The 20077-nt window shown below is 38.3% G+C and overlaps 1 protein-coding gene across 4 annotated transcripts; it reads left to right on the top strand.

Moving 5' to 3' along the window:
* Nucleotides 1-5184: 5184 nt before the first annotated feature.
* On the top strand, nt 5185-19372 carry rem1 (RAS (RAD and GEM)-like GTP-binding 1). Of its 4 annotated transcripts, none has more exons than XM_014332243.2 (7): nt 5185-5306; nt 5380-5767; nt 6751-6867; nt 10051-10430; nt 13622-13704; nt 15363-15582; nt 15688-19372. In XM_014332243.2, exons 4-7 carry the CDS (start codon nt 10085-10087, stop codon nt 15963-15965), a joined length of 927 nt encoding a protein of 308 aa, XP_014187729.1. In that variant the 5' UTR covers nt 5185-5306; nt 5380-5767; nt 6751-6867; nt 10051-10084; the 3' UTR covers nt 15966-19372. The 4 variants fall into 4 exon arrangements, with proteins under 4 accessions (XP_014187729.1, XP_014187730.1, XP_042074912.1 ...); XM_014332244.2 differs by adding an exon at nt 9641-9678 and having other exon boundaries at nt 5186-5767; XM_042218978.1 differs by having other exon boundaries at nt 5187-5767.
* The last annotated feature ends 705 nt before the right edge of the window (nt 19373-20077 follow it).

Here is a 20077-nt window from a genome sequence, read left to right as displayed (position 1 = left end):
GGGTTTTCTTGTTCTGTCTCTTCCCCATGTTAAGTTTACTTTTACATCTGTGATTCTCTGCTTAGTTTTCGTTGCTTACTTCCTGTTTTACTTTATTAGTCAGTCGTCTTGTGTTTTTAATTATCTGTTATCATCGTTTTGTGTTTGCTGACATGGAATTATCTGGATTTTTTTTGCCATTTCAGTTCATGGATTTTGTAACTCTGGGCCCTGAACTACAAAGCAAGTTCAACATACCAAGGGTATATTTCCATTATCTGTATCCACTGGCATTAACACTGGCAATCGCTATAAGCAGTCACATGAAACTATTATCAGCTTGCCAAGGCAACCCAGGGTTTTTCCTGCATATTCTCATGAAAGGGGCGGTGTTGCAGTGTCTGATCATTTAGAAGGGGCATTTTCTGGAACAGATGACTTCTCCTACACAGAAACTGTGTAACACAGAAACCTCTCAAGAAACTTCCAGTTGCTTTTCGTTCCAAGCTCCTTAGATTACTCTGACCTGGATGACTGAGAACCTCCACAGACAATGTGATGAATGCTGCAGAAAATCATTAATCTGGTGATTTGGCACACAAAGTGATAACAATTTAAATTCAGCTTAATTAGCCACTATGCTCTCTATGTTACTGTTTCTTTCTAAGGTGACAGACCCATTTAAACATTGAAGCTTAAATAATACTGCCCCACAGTTTAATAAAGGAGTTTGTCAGCATAGCCACCTTCTGACAGTTTTAGTTTTTATTCTCCCAGCTGCAGACTCAGAGATGTTTAAGGGTTTGGAAGATTATTTACAATCTGTTTTTTATATTTACAAGTTGGTCTATGTACAAATTTGATGTGAGATGAGCAAGTACAGGATAGGTGTCATATTTTAAGATGCTTATAGAAGAATACGACTATTTTTAAATTGTTTGCTCCAAATAAATATAACAAAGTCAAATAAGAAAGAGAATCTAAGCTCCAGGGAGGCAATATAAATTGGCCCCTAAACCTAATAACAAGTTGGGTCACCCTTAGCAGCAACAGCTGCAATCAAGCATTACTGGCAATGAGTGTTTTACAGCACTGTGGAGGAATTTTGGGCCCACTCATCTTTGCAGAATTGTTGTAATTCAGCCACACTGGAGAGTATTCGAGCATGAACTGACTTTTTAAGGTCATGCCACAGCACCTCAAGCAGATTCATTTCAGGACTTTGACTAGGCCACTCCAAAGTCTTCATTTTGTTTTTCTTGAGCCATTCAAAGGTGGACTTGCTGGAGAGTTTTGGATCATTGTCCTACTGCAGAACTGTTACGGATTCAAATATTGGGGATGGATACAAGAGGAAAAACCAAAATAACAACACTGGTCCGGCCGGGTTGAGTCAAACGATGATTTTAATGATCACACGCGTGGGAGATGGACACCGTACGCAGACAGCATCAGATCTCAAAATGGTGGAGCATTGATCAAACTCTTATAGCCTCTAGTGGCCCCCACCTAATCATAAAAGCCTAAACATTCACATTCTTTCTCTCACACAGCGCCTAAGCTACGACCTTGGCTCCCTGTTTATCTGCTCCTGCTGAGATGGGGCAGAAAACTCCAGTATGTTCTGTTCTCTTCTAATCAGACAAATAAGGCGATGACTTTCTGCGAACAGTATTTCTTATAACTCAGCAGTATAATGCATCATAAAACAATATCATTCATTCACAATAAATCAGCAGTCTAATGTAATGCAAATCAGTTTAACAAATGCAATAGTTATCACCTTCTTCTAATTCAGGAGAATAATGCAAACTAAAACTACATAATAATTCACAATCTTTAATTAGGGGTCTAACATGGCATAAAATAATATTATAATCTCACAGAACCCAAGTGCGCTTCAGCTTGAGGTCACAAAAAGACAGCTGGAAATTGTTATTTCAGTAATTACATTATATGTGGCATAGTATGACAATGTTTGAGACAGGACAGGCAGGTAAGAAAAAAAGGAAAGGGGGCAGAAAATGGGGAAAAATATAATAAATGGACAGAGCACAAATACAAATAGACATGTAGAGTGTATCACCAACTGCTGCACCTGTAAGAAAAAAAACAAGCATACAGCATGTCCATCCTAGCAGGAGAAGCAAGGACGCCCCAGATGGGCCACACTTGGACAAAGCTTCAGAGTCCCAGAGGACTAGAAGCAACAGGCAGTCAACCCCGCTAGAGACTGGCCACCCTGGTACAAGCCGAGAACAGTTTTTAGTTTTTCTTTTTGCTATATTTACTATAATTTGATTTTCACTGTGCAACTGAAGAAACATATTTAAAAACTCTCCGCTGCTTGACTTCCTCTGACCATGTGGTGGCAGCAGAACTCAATATCTGACTTACTACTAATACTCATACTACTGTCAGTGAAACATATGTACAGCTTGTTTAGTGGAACTAATCTACATGTATACAGACTCTATCTGGAATTTTCGTTAACCAAAGGAAAGGAATTTAGCCAAACAATTCAATATGATAAACAAAATGCAGCTTTAAACTTACAAATGAAAGCAGAAAAACATTCAACATGTTTCATTTTGTCTCCCAGAAATGTTTGATGATTACTTTATGGTTTACAAAATGTCTCACATAGGATGATTTCAAAGTATAAGGTTAGGATCACTGGGCAGTAACTGTTATTTGACATTTGGATTAGATTTTTATAAAAGGAAAGAAATTAAAGTTAGCTTTATTGTCAGCTCCAATATGAAGAAAATTGTAGAAACATAGAAATAAAAAATACAAAAACCAAAATACACAAAGTAAAATAAGAAACTTAAGACAAGAAAATGCCATAAAAAAACTGTGTAATAGAGTGAGTTGTATAATACAGGTATGATAATGTCCTTAATGTATGTTACCACTTACGGTAAATGTTTGGTTTTTTTCACATTCTGCAAATAAAAGAGACAAATTGATATGAATTGGCTGTCCACTAAACCTCTAAACCTTGCAGTGCAGGCCTGTCGCCCTCTACAGATTTTCAGTAAAGCAGTGCAAACCGAGCTCTCATAAGAGCTTAAAAATCAGGGTGATAAAATGAACCGTATGTTTGTTCTAACATCAACTTCATTTCCTACTAAATAGTTTTTTCTCTTTTTTAGGTTGTGATAGATGTACTTTATTTGCTTTTACAGCTAGTAGCTCTTCTTTAAGAGTTCCCAGTAACTCTTGGAACTTTAGTGGATAATTTTTCTGTAACTTTGAAACTGAAACAGAGTTTTAAATGACAAAGAAGTGTCTTAGTTAAGTAAACATTTTGACAAAATAGCACGTATTTTCCTATTTTTTTATGCCACGGCTTTATTTCCATATTTTCATGAGCATTATCAAGTGTAACGATGTTGACGCTAGATTCCGTTTCATCTCAATATATGCATAAACTTAAAAAGCATTTAACATTGTGCTTATAGGAAATCATATCTCAGCCTCTATGAGACAGATTTATGTCATGCAAACTTTCTATTTACATATCACAAATCAGTGGCAGAAGGACATGAGACACATGACTGATGATCAGGCCATATAACAAATTCCCGGACCATGCTTAACAGTAATGATGGCTGGGAAACCCAGTTTAAAATAATCCAGACTGCACGGCATATCACTGCTGTGGGGCAGTCTCAGCACACAAACCCTCTGTACGAAGTGTAATAAAATCTAGAACATGCATTTTTTTTTTTAGGATTGTTCAAAGATCTAAAGCTTCTGAAAAGAAGTTAAAAAAAACATATTGACATGGTGCAGTTTGCACATGCCCTCCATCCACTGTATACTGTCATTCGATGTGGCTAAAAATAATGTTTGTTTAATGTTATAGTAATTTTTTTTACATAGCTAGACTGGTGATTCAATACTGGACCTCCCGGTATGTACCCATAATGGACGATTTGTATTACAAGATTCTGAGAATTCTTCCCCTGGAAAAACTGACATTCACCTTAGATGACAATATTGAGGGATTTAATTAAATCTGGCAACTGGTGGTGGATTCAATCGACCTCTCTGGACTGGAATTTTGTACATGGTCTGATGTGACTAAGTCTGGCCATTGACTTCAAAATGGGGCACTTCGTCATTGGGGTACTCTGCTTTGTTGTGTACATCCATAGAATCTGCACAACAGGTTAATTGATATCCTGCTGTTTTTAGTCTGAACTGTTAGATTTTTAGTGTTTATTTGTTGATTGTTGGTAAATTTTCCTTTTAAAAGGAGAAGGTTAATAGCCACAACATAAGGAAAGGTTGTACTGTATAAAGCAAGTCTATTATTTTGATAAAAGCCTGCAAATTAAATTTGTTTTTTAAAGCCATTTAAAGGCTTTTTGTTTTTAAAACAAGTGGAAACACTGAAAGCTTTCAACCAGCTCATAAAACTAATGATGGCATGAGTCTTCTATGAGCTGTCTACACCTGATTAAAGCCAGATGCAGTTCTCAGCGGATGGCAAAATCAAAAAGAGGGGGTAGAAAGGTAGAGTTGTTTTGGTCTCAAATCAGAAATCCATTAGATATGAACTAGCTGACTGATAAAGTTATGAATCAATTGTGCCAGACTGTGCTGTTTAGGAAACGACATTTCAAACAAATGGGAATGCACAGAGAAACTCCTCCTTTTATATTCAAACTCTTAACCTGAGGGGGTGGACAAAAGCTAAACATCTGCGATGTGTTGAGTTTCAGTCAGAACACTCACACTGACACAGAGGAAGTGAATTTTCCATCTCAGCTCATGTGTAAACTGTGGGAATCCATTTCTACCAGAGGTAGAAGTTAAGAATAATGAATATGAAAATATTCATGTTGAATACTTAATTTGAATATGATTTATCCCAACTTTGGCATGCTATTAAAGCTTCACATTTTTAAAATGATTCTTTCATTTCTACATGGAAGATCGTATAATGGCATCCTGTATTCTGGACCAACTGCAAGCAGCGTAAAGATGACTGTTCAATACCAAAGCACAGGGAATTACAGTAGTCCAGACAGGAAGTAACAAAATCATGAATAACTTTTTCTAGGAACTTTGGATTATTCAAATAAAATGTAAGCAAAAAGCAGGACAATTGCAATTAGCCTACTCTAACTTCTGGATCTGAATTAAGCCTTCACTGAATGCCTTAAACCTGCTCGTTTCCCACTGACCAGCAGGGGGCGACTCCTCTGGTCTGTTTGTACAGAAGTTTTGTAGTGTGGTGTTTAGTGTTTTCCTTTTGATCTTGTTCATCTGCATCCTCCGCTGCTACTCCATTTCAACTTCTTCCTGAACTAGTAAGGGTTCTAACATGAGAAATCCTAGATGAACTTGCTTATTTACTCTTAATATCGTTGGTTATCATTTCAGATCAGACATGCGACCCTCCCATCTCCAGACAGCTAACAAGAACTAGCTAAACAACAACATAAATATAAGCTAACGTCGTGCCAGCTAACATTAGGTCCTAGAAACCCGACCGTCTTTAAGTACTTTTCTCACCAGTCCTCGATCTCCTGCTCCCTTCTCCTGTCACTCGGGAACAAGAGATACTTAAACTCCTCCACTTGGGGCAGGAACGCGTCTCTGACCTCGGCTGTGAACTGTTCCAGTGCGAGCTGGAGGCCATTACCCAATGAAGCCAACAGAATCACGTCATCTGCGAAAGGCAGAGATATCCTTAAGTCTTAATTCATCATTTTAACTCACCAGGACTACTAGCTACTAATCCATACAAAACTGGCGACTTCATCAACTGGTAGGTAATAATGTGTTATTTTTGTCCCCTCCATGTCAATTTGGATATTTCCATTATGAAATTACCCCAATGGAGCAAACTACAACTTATACTTCGTGTTAGTACGTCGACAGGGTGGTGTCTCAAAACATATTTAACAGTTTGTGCTCCTACTGTGAATGAACTTCCTGTATTTGGTCAATACATGCAACTTGTCTTGCCTCAAACTACACGTGACGAAATTCTTCAGCTGTGACATCAACATTTTATCACGCAAACACTAAACAATGCCACAACAACATGTGGTTTTACCTGTATTAACTGGGAAAAAAATAGCCTCAGAGCTGAAATATTTCTCTGCTAACCTAAAAATCAGCTGTTTTCATTCCTTAGAAAGGCAGTAAAATTATATCTTCAGTAGTTAGGGAGCTGATAAATTGCCATTAATAAACTGGTAAATGGACTGGTACTTACATAGCACCTTTCTACTCAATTTGACCACTCAAAGCACTTTGTAAGTCTGTTTTATCTAAACCTAAGCAGAGTAAAAATAAGCCTGATATTTGGTCTCCTTAGCATCCTTAAATTATTATTTCAATCATAGGATTAAACATGTTTAATATAAGTGTCCACCATTATAACATATGAGAGAAAATTAGAGCAAGTATTGTCTGTATCTTTTATTTATATGTAACCAGAATTTTAAAAAAGTTGTCATATCAATTGTAAACTAGACTATTCCAACTGAGCTGTTTTGTTACTCCAGACTGTGTCTTTTAGGTCAAACAGGAAGTGACCAAAATGTTTTCCTAAACCGCCTGCCCTCCACACTGATAAAACTCTCTCTCTCAAACGCACACACACACACACACTCCCTCCTCAGATATCTGTTTCTCCTCTGCTGTCATTCTGAGACACACACACATACACACACACTGGAGGAGGTAGATAACCGTGATTCCACTGCTGAATTTTTAACGCTGTTGTGGAACTTTTTTTTCTAGGCGGGTTACTGTGGCACCAGGGTACTGTTACACTGACAGAGTCAGAGAGACAGGGTTCAGTTCAGTTCTGTTGTTTACTGAAGCTGGACGGAAGCAGCTGTGCATGGAGTGTATATGGTAAGTCTCTCTATCTATCTATCTATCTATAGACATGCTGTGTGTTTTGTCCTGTTTTTAGCTATTAGTCCTATAATAAACGAGTTTTAGATATTTCATTCAAAAAAACTTCACTTTCAGAGCTAAAATCATGTTTGAAATAATTCTCGTTCTTTCAGTTTGTTTTGTTTGCTTTAAGTAAAACCAAATAATGTTGTTCATCACCTCTTATTAACTAGTCAAGTACAGTTATTTGGTCTGTATATTGTATGTATTACATGAGCGATTTGTTACTGCTCATCCTTAGCTTCAAGTTTATCCGTTTTGTGGGACTGGTGATGCTGTAACTTTTTAATTGCAACCAACAGCTTTCACTTGGTCTGCCCGGCCTTCACCACCACTAACTGTTGTACTTGGCACCTTTAAATGTGTTAATTATTCATTATAGGAGGGTTTTTGTGTGTCTCTGCTCTCTGGTGCATAGGAGAAGTCCCTTTTGGTTCCTTCTTTGATCTCTAGCTAGATTTTGGAATTGAGACCTAAGTTTGACATTTTCCAGAAGGTTTCTTGAGTTTATATGTTTTTAGGTTTGTAATTTTGATTCCCATCTGTGATGTTTGTTATAATAGTATTAATTGTCTCAATGCATTTGTTTTCACAGAGAAATCAAATTAAACAACGTTTTGGGTTTCTTTAGCTCATTTTTAACAAAGAATGACATGACTGAATGAAATGCATGAAGTGTTGTGTATGATAGTGATACGTGATACCACAGAATACATGGAAATGTAATGAAGGTGTAAATTTTGTCTGAAACTGCAATCACTGTACAAATTGTTCACAAATTTCTTAATTGGCAAGGGCATGTTATTTGTTGTGTTGTTCCCTAGCAAAGTGCTTTCTCCTGTACATAAATCAGTGAGTGAGGTCACTCAGACACCACTTCAAAAATGCATTTATTTAAAAAAAAAACAAAAAACCCTACTTTAAAACAAACACTATTTAAGGTTAGCTCGGCAGCTATCTGTCCACAGCAAAGTTATCACATTTTGAGTCCTTCTATGGCCTTGCAATCTTTTAATAATCCCTAAAAATAATCAACTGTACTTTCAGCTTTCAATTTACCTGCACGCAGACATATAGCCTGTATATAAATGATGGACATAGTCACTATAAAGTCACCCACTAATTTGTGGACACCTATTTTTAAGCAACAAGGTGAGCTTTTGGGCCGTCATGATCATAGGTTTTTTTTAAACCACATGTCACGGGTGAGGGGTGGACGTCACTGAGAACGAACGAAGTACTTTTGAAAAGTTACTGAATGAAAATCATGTTGCCATAAATTAGACTTTAAATTAGCTCAGTGGCTAATTTAAAGTAAATTGTCATCATCACATGTTGTAAGCTGCAAACTAATTTTCTCCTGCACTTTATACAGCATACAATCAGATTTATTTTTTAAAATCAAAGCAGTGGTGATTGCTGGCCATTTAAAAAAAAAATCCAGATATGAAGTTCTCATGAATTGGCATCACCTTTCTGATCTGTAGGCTCTTTCTATGCATTCACTGTCCATTGTATTAGGTACAACTTTTCACCCATTCAAATATCTAATCAGCCAATCACATAGCATTCAACATCAGAAGAAAGGTCATTTAAGTGCCTTTAATGCAGCATAGTTGTTGGTGTCAGATTGGCTAGTTTGAGTATTTTGGAGACTACTTATCTACAGGGATTGAATGGTCTGAAAAACAGAAACTATCCAGTGAGCTGTGGGTCTCTGGACAAAAATACCTTGTTAATGTCTGAGGTCAGAGGAGAAACAACTCAAATAAACACTGGTTATAATGATATGCAAATTTGCATCCCGTTGAATCTTGAAGCAGATGAGTTGTAAAAACACAAGACCACACCAAGTGCCACACCTGTCAGCTAAGAAGAGGAAATGGAGGCTAAAATTTGCACACGTTCACCAAAGTTGTAGAGTAAAAGACTGGAATAACATTTTCCTGTCCGGTGAATCAGGGTTTCTGCTACGACTTTTGGATGAATTTGGCGTAAACAATATAAAAACCATACATCCATACTGCTTTGTATTACCAGTTTATGCTGGCGGTAGTAGGGTTGTGATGGTATAAGGGGTGTTTTTCTTTGCACACTTAGGCCTCTTAGTACCGAGCATTGTTAAAACAGCACAGCCTAAAAAATGGAAGTTCAATCTGGTACTAGGTGTATCTAATAAACTGTCTAAGTGTAGTCTATGGCAGCGGTCCTCAACCCCCGGGCCTCGGACCGGTACCGGTCCGTGAGTCGTTTGGTACCGGGCCGCGAGAGTTGAGGCTCAGGTGTGAAATGTATAGTTTTCAGGGTTTTTACCGGTTTTCAGCGTTATTTTGTTATCGTTTACTCCGTTTTCCTTGGTCTTTTCACGTGTGTTATGAATACATTTTCTTTTTTTCGGTACCGGTATTAGTTTTATTTTGTTGTATTTATCCGCGACACTTTAAAGGCCGGTCCGTGAAAATATTGTCGGGCATAAACCGGTCTGTGGCGCAAAAGAGGTTGGGGACCGCTGGTCTATAGTATCTTCATTAAAGACTGAAGCACTACTGCTAAAACCTACGATCAGTGAAATTAAAGATGAATGAAGTTAAAGATGAATTTGTATATATTGTTTCTGCGTTTTGTCACCATATAATCCAATAATACAGCTGAGCTCTGAGAATTCAGATTAACTAAATAAACTTTTTTTCCTCTCTACAATATATCCTGACCACCATAACTTCCCCAGCTGTCACTGCCACAATCCCTCTGGATACACTTGTGGAGGTCAGTCTATAAAACCAGGCAGGAAATCCGGAGAACACAGTCACGCTCTCCTTTTGAAATACTGTTATTTATTTAACCTTTTTTTTTAACAAGGAAATCTCTGGTGCTTTATTATTCATTTTATAGTGTAGAGTAGTTAACATTATGCCACAAAAATAGACTACGCTTTTAGCAAACAAATGAAGGTCTTGCTGTGTTTCTCCACCTTCTCTGGTCTAAACCTAAAAACAGAGCGCATTTCTACATCACTGTGGCAAAAACAGAGGTGGTTATTTGGGAAAGACAACAAATTGCCTCTCTGAAAAAGTTTGCCAGGACCTTTTTGGACCAGATTTTCCTCTGAACCATTAACGGTCCTATTTCCTCCCTCAGGCCCCTCCTGTCCTAATGCCTTTACCGTAGGAACATGACCCTCAACACCCAGAGAGAGAAGGAGCCCCTCCAAAGGCGAGGCAGCACTCCAGTTCATCCCCTTTACCAGCAACCGCCTTGGATCCCCAGCAGCACCCAACCCAACCCAGAGCAGCCCCGTCCCCAGCGCAACCACCCCCCTCTGGGACAGTCAGCGTCCTACCACCCTGGAGACAAGTCCCTCCATTACCGTGCCCAGTGGAGTTCAGACTCTGATGATGACTCACAGAGTGATTCGGACTGTGTTTACAGAGTAGTGTTGCTTGGTGATCATGGAGTCGGAAAGACTAGCCTCGCAGGAATCTTTGCCGGGATAACAGACAAGGATGAACAACCTGGAGGTGGGACATTATGAGTGCTTGTTTTTTAAGTGCCTGGTGGTCATTACATCTAAATCGTCACACTTACTGATAGTTTTTAGTTAGTTAAGATAGTTAATTATTATTATTAGTAGTAGTAGTAGTATAGGTGTTGTTTAATTTAGTTGACAGGGTTAAAGTTTCCCGAAAAATGATGGACTTAACACCTTGAAAGATGTTCTTTCTGTTCAATATTGTAAAAAAATAAACTATTTCAGTTCAGTGCACATATTCAGGGTATTTTACAGGTAGGGTTCCTCTAGTCTTCTTGGAGAACTTGTCAGAGGATTCAAGCAGTCTCTTTGTTTTCATTGTCTTCATATGATCCCAGACTAACTTCATGATGTTAACTCAGCCCCATAAGAACAAATGGAGATATATGTTACCCTTTGCTGCGCAATACCATAATGTCAAATCAAAAATGCTGCAAAGTTTTAGCACAAGCCACAGATATGTTAGGCCAGTCACTTCTAGGAAGTTTCTCCGTTTGTGGATGTTAGCTCTCACCACAGATCGATAGAGTCCCAAAGCTTTAGAAATGGCTTCACGCCTTCTTAGACCGACAGATGAAGGACTTTGTTTCTCTGCTGTTCTTGAGTTTCTTTTCATGGTGGCTGCAAAGCTTTAGCACAAGCCACAGATATGTTAACTGACAACTGACTCTGTATAAATAGAAATTAGCCAAAAGGATTCCTTAACCACAGACAATTTTTAACCATGCTTTCACAATCTTTCACACTCAGACTCAGTGCACGGTGGATCAGCACACACTTTTTGTCTCTGACTTTGTTGTGAGATCAACCTTGGCTGGCCTGAGATTGATCATCTGTCACGTGTTGACTGGCCTCAGGCCATAATTGATAAGCTGCATCGATCAGGTGATAGTCTGACGTGATGCGAGGCGCAGTCTGTCTGCTGTTTTCAGAATGGTCATACATCCATGGGTTTACATGTTTTGTTTTTGTTACTTTTGTTTTTTGTTGTTGGTTAATCACTGATTGGCCTTTTTTTATCTTTTCAAAGTGATCTTTTATTTGCCTCCAACATCATCAACAACATATAATTTGTGCGTAATTGTTTGATTTTCAGAGAGATGAATGCAAAAAGGCTTCTTTTCTGAGTAATTCATAGCACAGACATTACAGATTATTATTCCAACGAAACATACAGAACATTTTGAAACATTAACATTTTGGCTTTTTTCTGTTTCATTTTTATGTGGGTTGTGCTGTCAGGGTTTACCTTATTGTTGTCTCTTTTTGGTCCACCATGTTGTTTATTATTTTAGTCATAGCTCTAGGGCTAACAGAGATGTTCAGCTGCTTCTGTCAGTGCTCCACTTTGGTTCAAACTAAAATCTCTGGACTAGATTTGGGTGATCTCGCTATAGTCCAGTCAACACCGAGACCGAGGGACAGGTTCAGGCTCATGTTAGGGTAACACTATCCACCTTTCATGTTGCATAGTGTGTGCGACCCATACACAAAAAAGAAGCAGTACTGCTTCTGCAGCCTTATGTTCCAAATAGGACAAAGAGGACAAACTAACTGTTACTGGTAAGAAAAAGAAAAACAGCCAAGGGAGTTTATTTCCCCCTTCAAACATAAAAAGAAAAAAATACACCATCAGGAGAATCTCCAGCTTGTTCACCTACAGCCTAATTTCTGAGCATAGCTTGACACATAATAATTGAACATCTAACTTTTGCCTGCATTTTTTTCCTCTTTGTTTTCTTTACTGCTGCTTCAGTATGTTTGTATACGTGCAAAATGCAACAACTGTCCACCCTAGACACACAGCTCAGTTTTTCACGCATCCAATGAAAATGAAGTTGAGGAGAGGTTATATACTAGCATTTCTGAAAATGCACAATTCCCTGCATTGCCCTTTAATTCAATATCAACCAATAGATTATGTTTTATAGATCAGTGTTGCTGCTCACACGCATTAATTTCAAAGAGGGCAGAGGGTTTTCCGGCGTGGACTGAGCAGCTCAATCTGATTAAAGTCCGGACTGTGACAAAGCCACACTTGCTGGTGTGTTCTTGATCATTGTCCTGTTCAGTTGCACTTGAGTGTCAGGGCGCAAGCTTGATGGCCAAACATTCTCATTCAGGAATTTCTGATGGAGAGCAGAATTCATGGTTCCATCAATTACGGTAAGTTGTCCAGGTCCTGAAGCAAAGCATCCCCAGACCACCACACTACCCTCACATTTGGTATGATGTTCTCATGGAATGCTGTTATTTTTATGCCAAAATGCTCAACTTTTGTCTTGTAAGTCCAGAGAATGTTTTCCCAAAGTCTTGAGGACCATCAAGATGTGAGACAAGCCTGTGTTCTCTATGATTAGCAGTAGTTTTTGCCTTAGAGTTTTCCCATGGATGTCTTTTAGTCTCTTTCTGACTTTTGAATCATGAACTCTGACCTTAACTGAGCCAAGTGAGGCCTACGGTTTGTCAGATGTTGTTCTGGGTTCTTTTGTCATCTCCTGGATAAGTCGCTGATCTGCTCTTGGAGTAATTTTGGTAGGCCGGTCACTTCTACGAAGTTTCTCCGTTTGTGGATGTTAGCTCTCACCACAGATCGATAGAGTCCCAAAGCTTTAGAAATGGCTTCACGCCTTCTTAGACCGACAGATGAAGGACTTTGTTTCTCAGGTGTTCTTGAGTTTCTTTTGATGGTGGCATGGTGTGTTGGTTTTGATCTTTTAGCCTACTTTACTTCATTAAACAGATTTTATTTAAGCAATTTCTTGAGTCAACAGGTCTGACTGTAATCACTGATAAATCTGATTATCAAGGAGGACAATTACTTTCACACAGGGCTGGATAGGTTTAGCTTTGTACTTTAAAAACTGTATTTTGTCTAATATTAAAATTAGTTTCATGGTGTGAGACATTTAAATATAATGAATGAGCAAAAAAAAACAAAAAAAACAACAACAACAAAGGGGCAAATACTTTTTCACAGCCCTGTAGGAGCTGATATCCTTTAGCCACAGCTGCTCTTCGGTACTTTCAGTGCCAATTAGCAAGTGTCAGCATGCAAACACGCTAAAATGCCAAACAAAATAAAAACCGACATGTGAGCGCGTTAGCATGCCGATCACAGCGTTTAGCTCAAAAGCAGATTCTCAAACCTGTCTTTTTTGTATTTATTGTATGTTACAGAAGACACATATGAGAGGACACTGACAGTAGATGGAGAGGAAACCACGCTCATCGTCATGGACAACTGGGAGAACGACAAACTGGTACAGTGTGTTAATATCAATATAGTAACTAAAACTAGAAAGTACATTTGGTTTCTATCACTCATTGAAAAGTGCTTTTCAATAAAATGATTTTACATAAAAAACAATAAGGAGCCTAAAAAAATCATGCTACATACATTCATGCTGTTTACATAAAATAACATATCCTCTAACCAAAATTGCAGATATCAGCAGTTTCTAAAAGATGGAGGAAAAAAAACATATTTAAAGACAGTTACAGAGTCTTGAAATGACAGCAAAGGCACCAGTGATCTGGAAGTAGGCTTAATGATCGGGACGTAACATGTCTGCCACATACAGCATGGCTGCACGTGACCATTTAAGGTTTTAAATATAAATAGTGCAACTTTACACTGGATTCTGTAGAGCACAGTGAGCCAGTGCAAGGCTGCCAACGCTGGAGTAATGTGATCTCTCTTTTTTGTCCCAGTAATTAATCTGGCTGCAGCATTTTGAACTAATTGCAGACCAGCAAGAGTGACTGACTAACTCTAGTATACAGTGCATTAAAGTAGTCCAGTCTACAGGTAACAAAAGCATGCATAACCCTTTGCAGATCTAGTGGTTTAAAAAAATTATTTTAGTATGGAGAATGTTCTGAGCTGAAAGAACGTTTTTAACCACAGCATTGATTTGTTTGTCGAATTTCACATTTTTCTAAAAGATTTTTCCATTGGTTTTAACCTCTATTTCATTAAAAGGGTAGTCAAAGATACCAGGTTATCCTTTAACCTCTCAGTTAAAAGTGGAGAGACAAACAATATGATCTCTGTTTTGGACTAGCTCAGCTGCAGAAAACTGAGACATCCCAATTTTCTATACCCAAAAAGCCCTTACACTTTATTTAAAAAAATAAAAATTATTGTGGAAACTAAGCGACAGTTTGAAACTAAACTGAACTCAAAACCACGGTGTGTCCGTGTGTTACAGAGTAAGGCTGTAGGGCAGGCCAGGAAATTTACAGTGTTTGAATCTCTGGGTTTCACAGCCACATAAAAAAACAATAACAATGGTAGGGAACTGTGTCGAGATGATAATATTTCTTTTAAAAACAAACTTTTCCTATGTTGATTAAGGTTTTATTTTAGGATCTCTAAAACATAAACTTGTCGCTTTGACACAGCAAAATGAATTTTACCAAAAGAAATAAGATATGGTTGATAAAAAAACGACCACAAAAAGTAAACATCTCAAGGTGTGCACAAATACAAATAATATGAATACGTGTGTCAGTAAGTTTGTTTTTTTCACATTAATGTGAAATTCGGAACAAAGTGTTCTGTTGGAGCAAATTTCATAACTAAATTTAACAAACATGTTGCAAATGCCCTAAAATGTACTAAAAAGCCTGTACAATAAAGTTCTTTCTACCTTGGTACCATTAAAAAAAGATTCTTGAGCTGCAAAGCAGTATAATTTATAGTGGCCATTTGCATAGCTCTCTGGTTATGCGTAGAGGATTATGAGTTAAACCAGTGCAGGGGCTACAGACGTGTGTGCAGTGTAAGTCACTAAAAAAGTTGGACAACTTTGTCCAGCACAAGCAGCTTAAGAAGTAGGCATTCATTATGTGAGTATTCACAAAGAAGCTGATAACATCTGATTTAAAGTCTGGGTTCAACCTTCTCTGTGTTTAGGTTTCCTGTCAGGAGGGGGAGGATGGCCCCTCTCACAATGACTGTCTGAAGGTGGGGAGTGCTTACGTCATCGTCTACTCGGTCACCGACCGCTCCAGCTTTGATTCTGCTGCTGAGCTCCGCATCACGCTCCGACGTACCCGCCAGGCCGAAAACCTTCCCATCATCCTCGTAGGAAACAAGAGTGACTTAGTCCGATCGAGAGAAGTTGCTGTGGAAGGTGGAGTGCAAGTGCAAGACGTACATAAAAACACATAAAAACTACAAAAGTACTAATAATGAATTCATGCTACTATATTAATATGTCTGTGTCATTTATCCCCAGAGGGCCGAGCATGTGCAGTCGTGTTTGACTGCAAATTCATTGAGACGTCAGCGTCGCTTCAGCACAACGTGACCGAGCTATTTGAGGGCGTGGTCCGACAGATCCGCCTTCGTCGAGACAGCACCGAGGCCATTCAACGCAGGCGCTCCGTTTATAAACGGAAAGAGAGCCTCACTTGTAAGGCCCGGCGCTTCCTGGACCGACTGGTGGCACGTAACAACCAGCGCATGGCAGTGAAAGTGCGGTCCAAGAGCTGCCACGACTTGGCCGTTCTGTGAATTTGTCCGCCAGCAAGTTTTTTGACTCACTAGAGCTCTCTCTGGTCGTGATAATAAGGACGTTAGAGTCTCCGGTGATTCTAACGCGCAGCGCCAGACAAGTTCAGCAGTGAACTACATCAGACAGTAACATAGTTACTATGATCCTGTTGATCATGTTTGAGCATCTGGTGTTAACATTTGTGGAACTATAACAGCAGATGACTTAAATATTGAGATACCAAACAGTTAAGTGTTCAATGTTCATTGTGAGAGTGTGTTCAGTGTGTGTGGATCATGTAATGTAGTTTCCACTGTGTCGCTTGTGTTGTTTTCCTGAGGTTTTGACTGTTTTTAGTTCCCCACTGTGCAGAATAAAGTCTTAATTAAGTCTTAAAGGAATAGTAATCTCAAAATCACATTTTTCACAAAGAACATGATATTGATATGTTATTATTTATGATGATGCCATATTTGTTTCCAAGTTAACTGCTTTTTTGAAAATTATTTGAATTTACTAACTGCTTTTTGTGTCTATTTTTAAAGGATGCATGTGGCCACTGTGCCATCAACTCAGACTGTCACTTGGTTTTTGAAACCAGTGATGTCCGTAGTTAGAAAATGGAGTGCTAGACAGCTTAGTTAACAAGCTACAAGACATGTAGCATCATAGCACAGATGTAGATTCCTGCTGATTTGAGTTTTCACTCACCAACTCAACAGCACCCTACTGAATAGGGTGTAGTCTTATTAGACAACAATCAATTCTACCGGAAATTTAAAAGCCTCCGACAGGACACCAACACTGCAAACATGGTGAAGAAGTCAATTTCACTGACTTGAATGAGAAGAGCTGTGGTGTGAAAACGGATACCAGATATTGCCTGTGTTGGTACACCTCAACTTTAAGCCCTAAAATTGAAAAGGATTTTTTTAAAATCATCTAACCACCATGAATGGTGGATGGATGATTGGCATTTTAAGCGCCAATCTCCGGATTTGCTTCTTAATACCTGAAATTTGTTCAGAATTTGGCTCTTCTGCTTTCTCATCTAATATAAGCTGCTAACATTAGCAATTTCAGCTAACTAGCGTAAGCCAAGCACTGGCGCATCATAAACTAACATTAACTAACATTTTGTTGGGTTACAGGTTAAATTTGAAAAAGCAAAGGACACACACACACACAGTGTACGCAGTTTCATATTTGTTTTCAGAGTGTACAGTTTCATTTATTTTGAAATATACTAGTTAAATATTCTCATCCGATTTATTCTTTCCCTCCAGTTAAAATCTTTTCTCTGCAGGAGACCCAGGGATCAAATCTGTGTTTCACTTCACATAAACACACTGTCAGGCCTGCTGGATATTTACTGTTGTCTTGGTGAGCTGTGGCCCATTGAAGAAGAGTTTGTTTACTGAGAGGTCGCCATGACGACACAGTCACATCTTGACATCTCTGTATGGTTGACATAAAGCAGGTGAGTGTTTGGGATGGTGACTTTTTATGGGATTGAACCTAACATCTACCTGCTGGAAACACACAGTACTTACAGCAACTCCCAGTTTCCACTGTTAAAATATGAATGTTGTGAGCACAAGTAAGACAGACATGAAGGATTATGAATATGCAACCAACACGGATGTACCTGCATGCAAGCCTCCAAAAAAATATATGATTGGTTGAAAAGCAGGTTGTAATGGAGAGAGAGCAACAACAAAGACAAAAACAATATTTTACTTCAGGAGCTAATTTAAGGGATCGGTTGTCCCACATATTTTGACACTGCCCCCTGGTGACAGTGCACAGCTACTACACATAGACTAAGGCCTGAAAAACTCTAACAGGCCACATACAGCCCACTTTGATCATCTTTTTCTACACGATAAATAAAAGCCTGCTGTGACAAATCAAAACATCTGTCAGCTTGACTCTTTGGACTTACATTGTAATAAAAAAAATAAAATTACAGAAATAGTTCCTGCAGCTAATTGCCCAGACTGTCCAGTTTGTTGTTGTTGTTTTTTGTCTTTTTTTAACTGTACTCATAAAAAATGAATTTTACAGTAAAAAGTGAACAAGATAAATTTTTCTGTTTTTCACAAAGTTACAGAGGTTTTATTATACAAATAGCTAAGCGTTTTGCGGTTTGACATAATTTGTAAAAGTTGAAATTTCCTTGAAATTGAATTGCAAAATTTTTTTGTCAGAGGCGGAAAAACAAAAAACAGTGGCCAACATCACTGTACACAACAGTAGAGTGGTAATAAGCAAGCAAATAATGCATGAAATCGAGATCTCTTATGGAAAACTGGTCTCAAAGCAAACAGAGAGCTATGCAGGAAGTGCACTTTTTATCATGGTCAAATTCAGGTAATTCATTACAATGTTTTTCAAACGTGAAGTGTAGTTGTGGTCTTCTTTTGCTGTTGGTTCGCACTTTGTGTTTACATATTTTTGTAGAATCTGTTTGGACTTTAATTGTTTGCTGTTTTAGCTGTTCAGCGGTTGTTGAAATGGTTTTGTGAGCTTTTAGCTGATATTCTGACATTTCTGTCAATACCACACATGTCTATATTTAAATAACAGATCCAGCAGTATATCGTGTTAAACCAGATGTTCTCCCTCTCGCCTCAGAGAGGTACAGAGATTGGGGTTCAACAGGTTAATTGTTTATTGCTTAATTACTTTGAATAGTATGAATAACCATTGGGAAGTTTTTTATAAGTAGGAAAAGCTGAAAACTTATGAAAATACAGTTAAAAGTCCAAAATGTGCTTGTTTGTGATGAGCAGCAGATCAAGCAAATTAAGAATTAAAAATGGCTTCAAGCGCACATTCAGGCCTGTGAGACTAATTTAAACACTCAGACACTGAGCCATGGCTCTGTGCTACATGCACACATTTCTGCATCTCTGCTACTCAAAGCAGGGCTGAAGATTCGGTTCCCAGATACCGACAGGTCATTAATAACTGACATATGAAATTATCATGCAGGATGGATATAAGTCTATCGTACAGGGCCATATGTTTGACACCTCTGAACTTCACCGTCTCAGCGACATATATTCAACTCCTTTAATCAGGTTTTACTGTAAGATTTACTAAAAGATTTAAGCTTAAAAAATAAAACTTAAAAATTAGGTTGCTACACATTGTCATATTTCTAAATATTGGCCATTCAAAGGAAGGTTTTAGTTATATTTTTTAACTGTGACTCATGCAAAGCTACTCTTGTGGTGTTCCAGAATAAAAGGATGGCACTAGAGTAGGTCATTTTATCACACCAAAGGCAATTTTCATTGAATCAGTTCAAGTCAATTCAGTTTTATTTATACAGCACCAAATCACAACAACTGTCACCTCTGGTTGTTTTATACCATAAGGTAAAGACCCTATGACTGAGCACTTTGCAATAGTAGGAAGGAAAAACAAGAGAAAGAAGAGGTGAGGAGAGGGGAAAAGAAGTTATCAGTGCATCACATGAAGTCCTGAAGCATAGACATACTACACTGTTATTCAAATTTTCCTTTGGCTAAAATCCTGCAAAATAAAAGTAGTGTTCAAAAAACAATATTACAAAAAGAAAAAACTGTCTTTAGCAGCATAACTAAAGGATGGGTTCAGGGTCACCTAATCGGTAACTATGAGCTTTATCAAAAAGTAAAGCTTTGAGTCGATCTTAAAAGTAGAGAGGGTGTCTGTTTCCTGACAGCTGGTTCCACAGACGAGGGGCATGAAAGCTGAAAGTTCTGCGTCCTTCCTTCTTTAATAAACTCTAGAAACCAGAAGAAAGCCTGTAGTCTGACAGCACAGAAAATATGGTACCATGAGGTATCTGAGATATGGTGAGGACTAATTATTCATAACTTTTTATCATGCCGCACATCACGAATGTGTAGCACTTTTCTATTTAGCACTAAACACAAGTTTGAGTTTTTACTGCTTATCCTGGTGTAAAATGCTATTGAGTCACTGCTGAGGTATTTCTCTCAAAGCTAAAGATCACAGACTGTTGGCGATGCTCAAAGAAAAGTAAGAATAATGAACCAGTCACTAAAAAATTCACAGAATTGAAGCAGACATGCTGTGAAATAACATCAAGCAGCTTTCCATCAACAGCAGTTTATCT

This window comes from Haplochromis burtoni, unplaced genomic scaffold, assembly GCF_018398535.1.
Source record: "Haplochromis burtoni strain Fernald_Lab_line unplaced genomic scaffold, NCSU_Asbu1 Contig_26, whole genome shotgun sequence".
NCBI lineage: Eukaryota > Metazoa > Chordata > Actinopteri > Cichliformes > Cichlidae > Haplochromis > Haplochromis burtoni.
The sequence above is the reverse complement of the archived record's forward strand: the minus strand, read 5'-3'. Positions and strand labels throughout refer to the sequence as shown.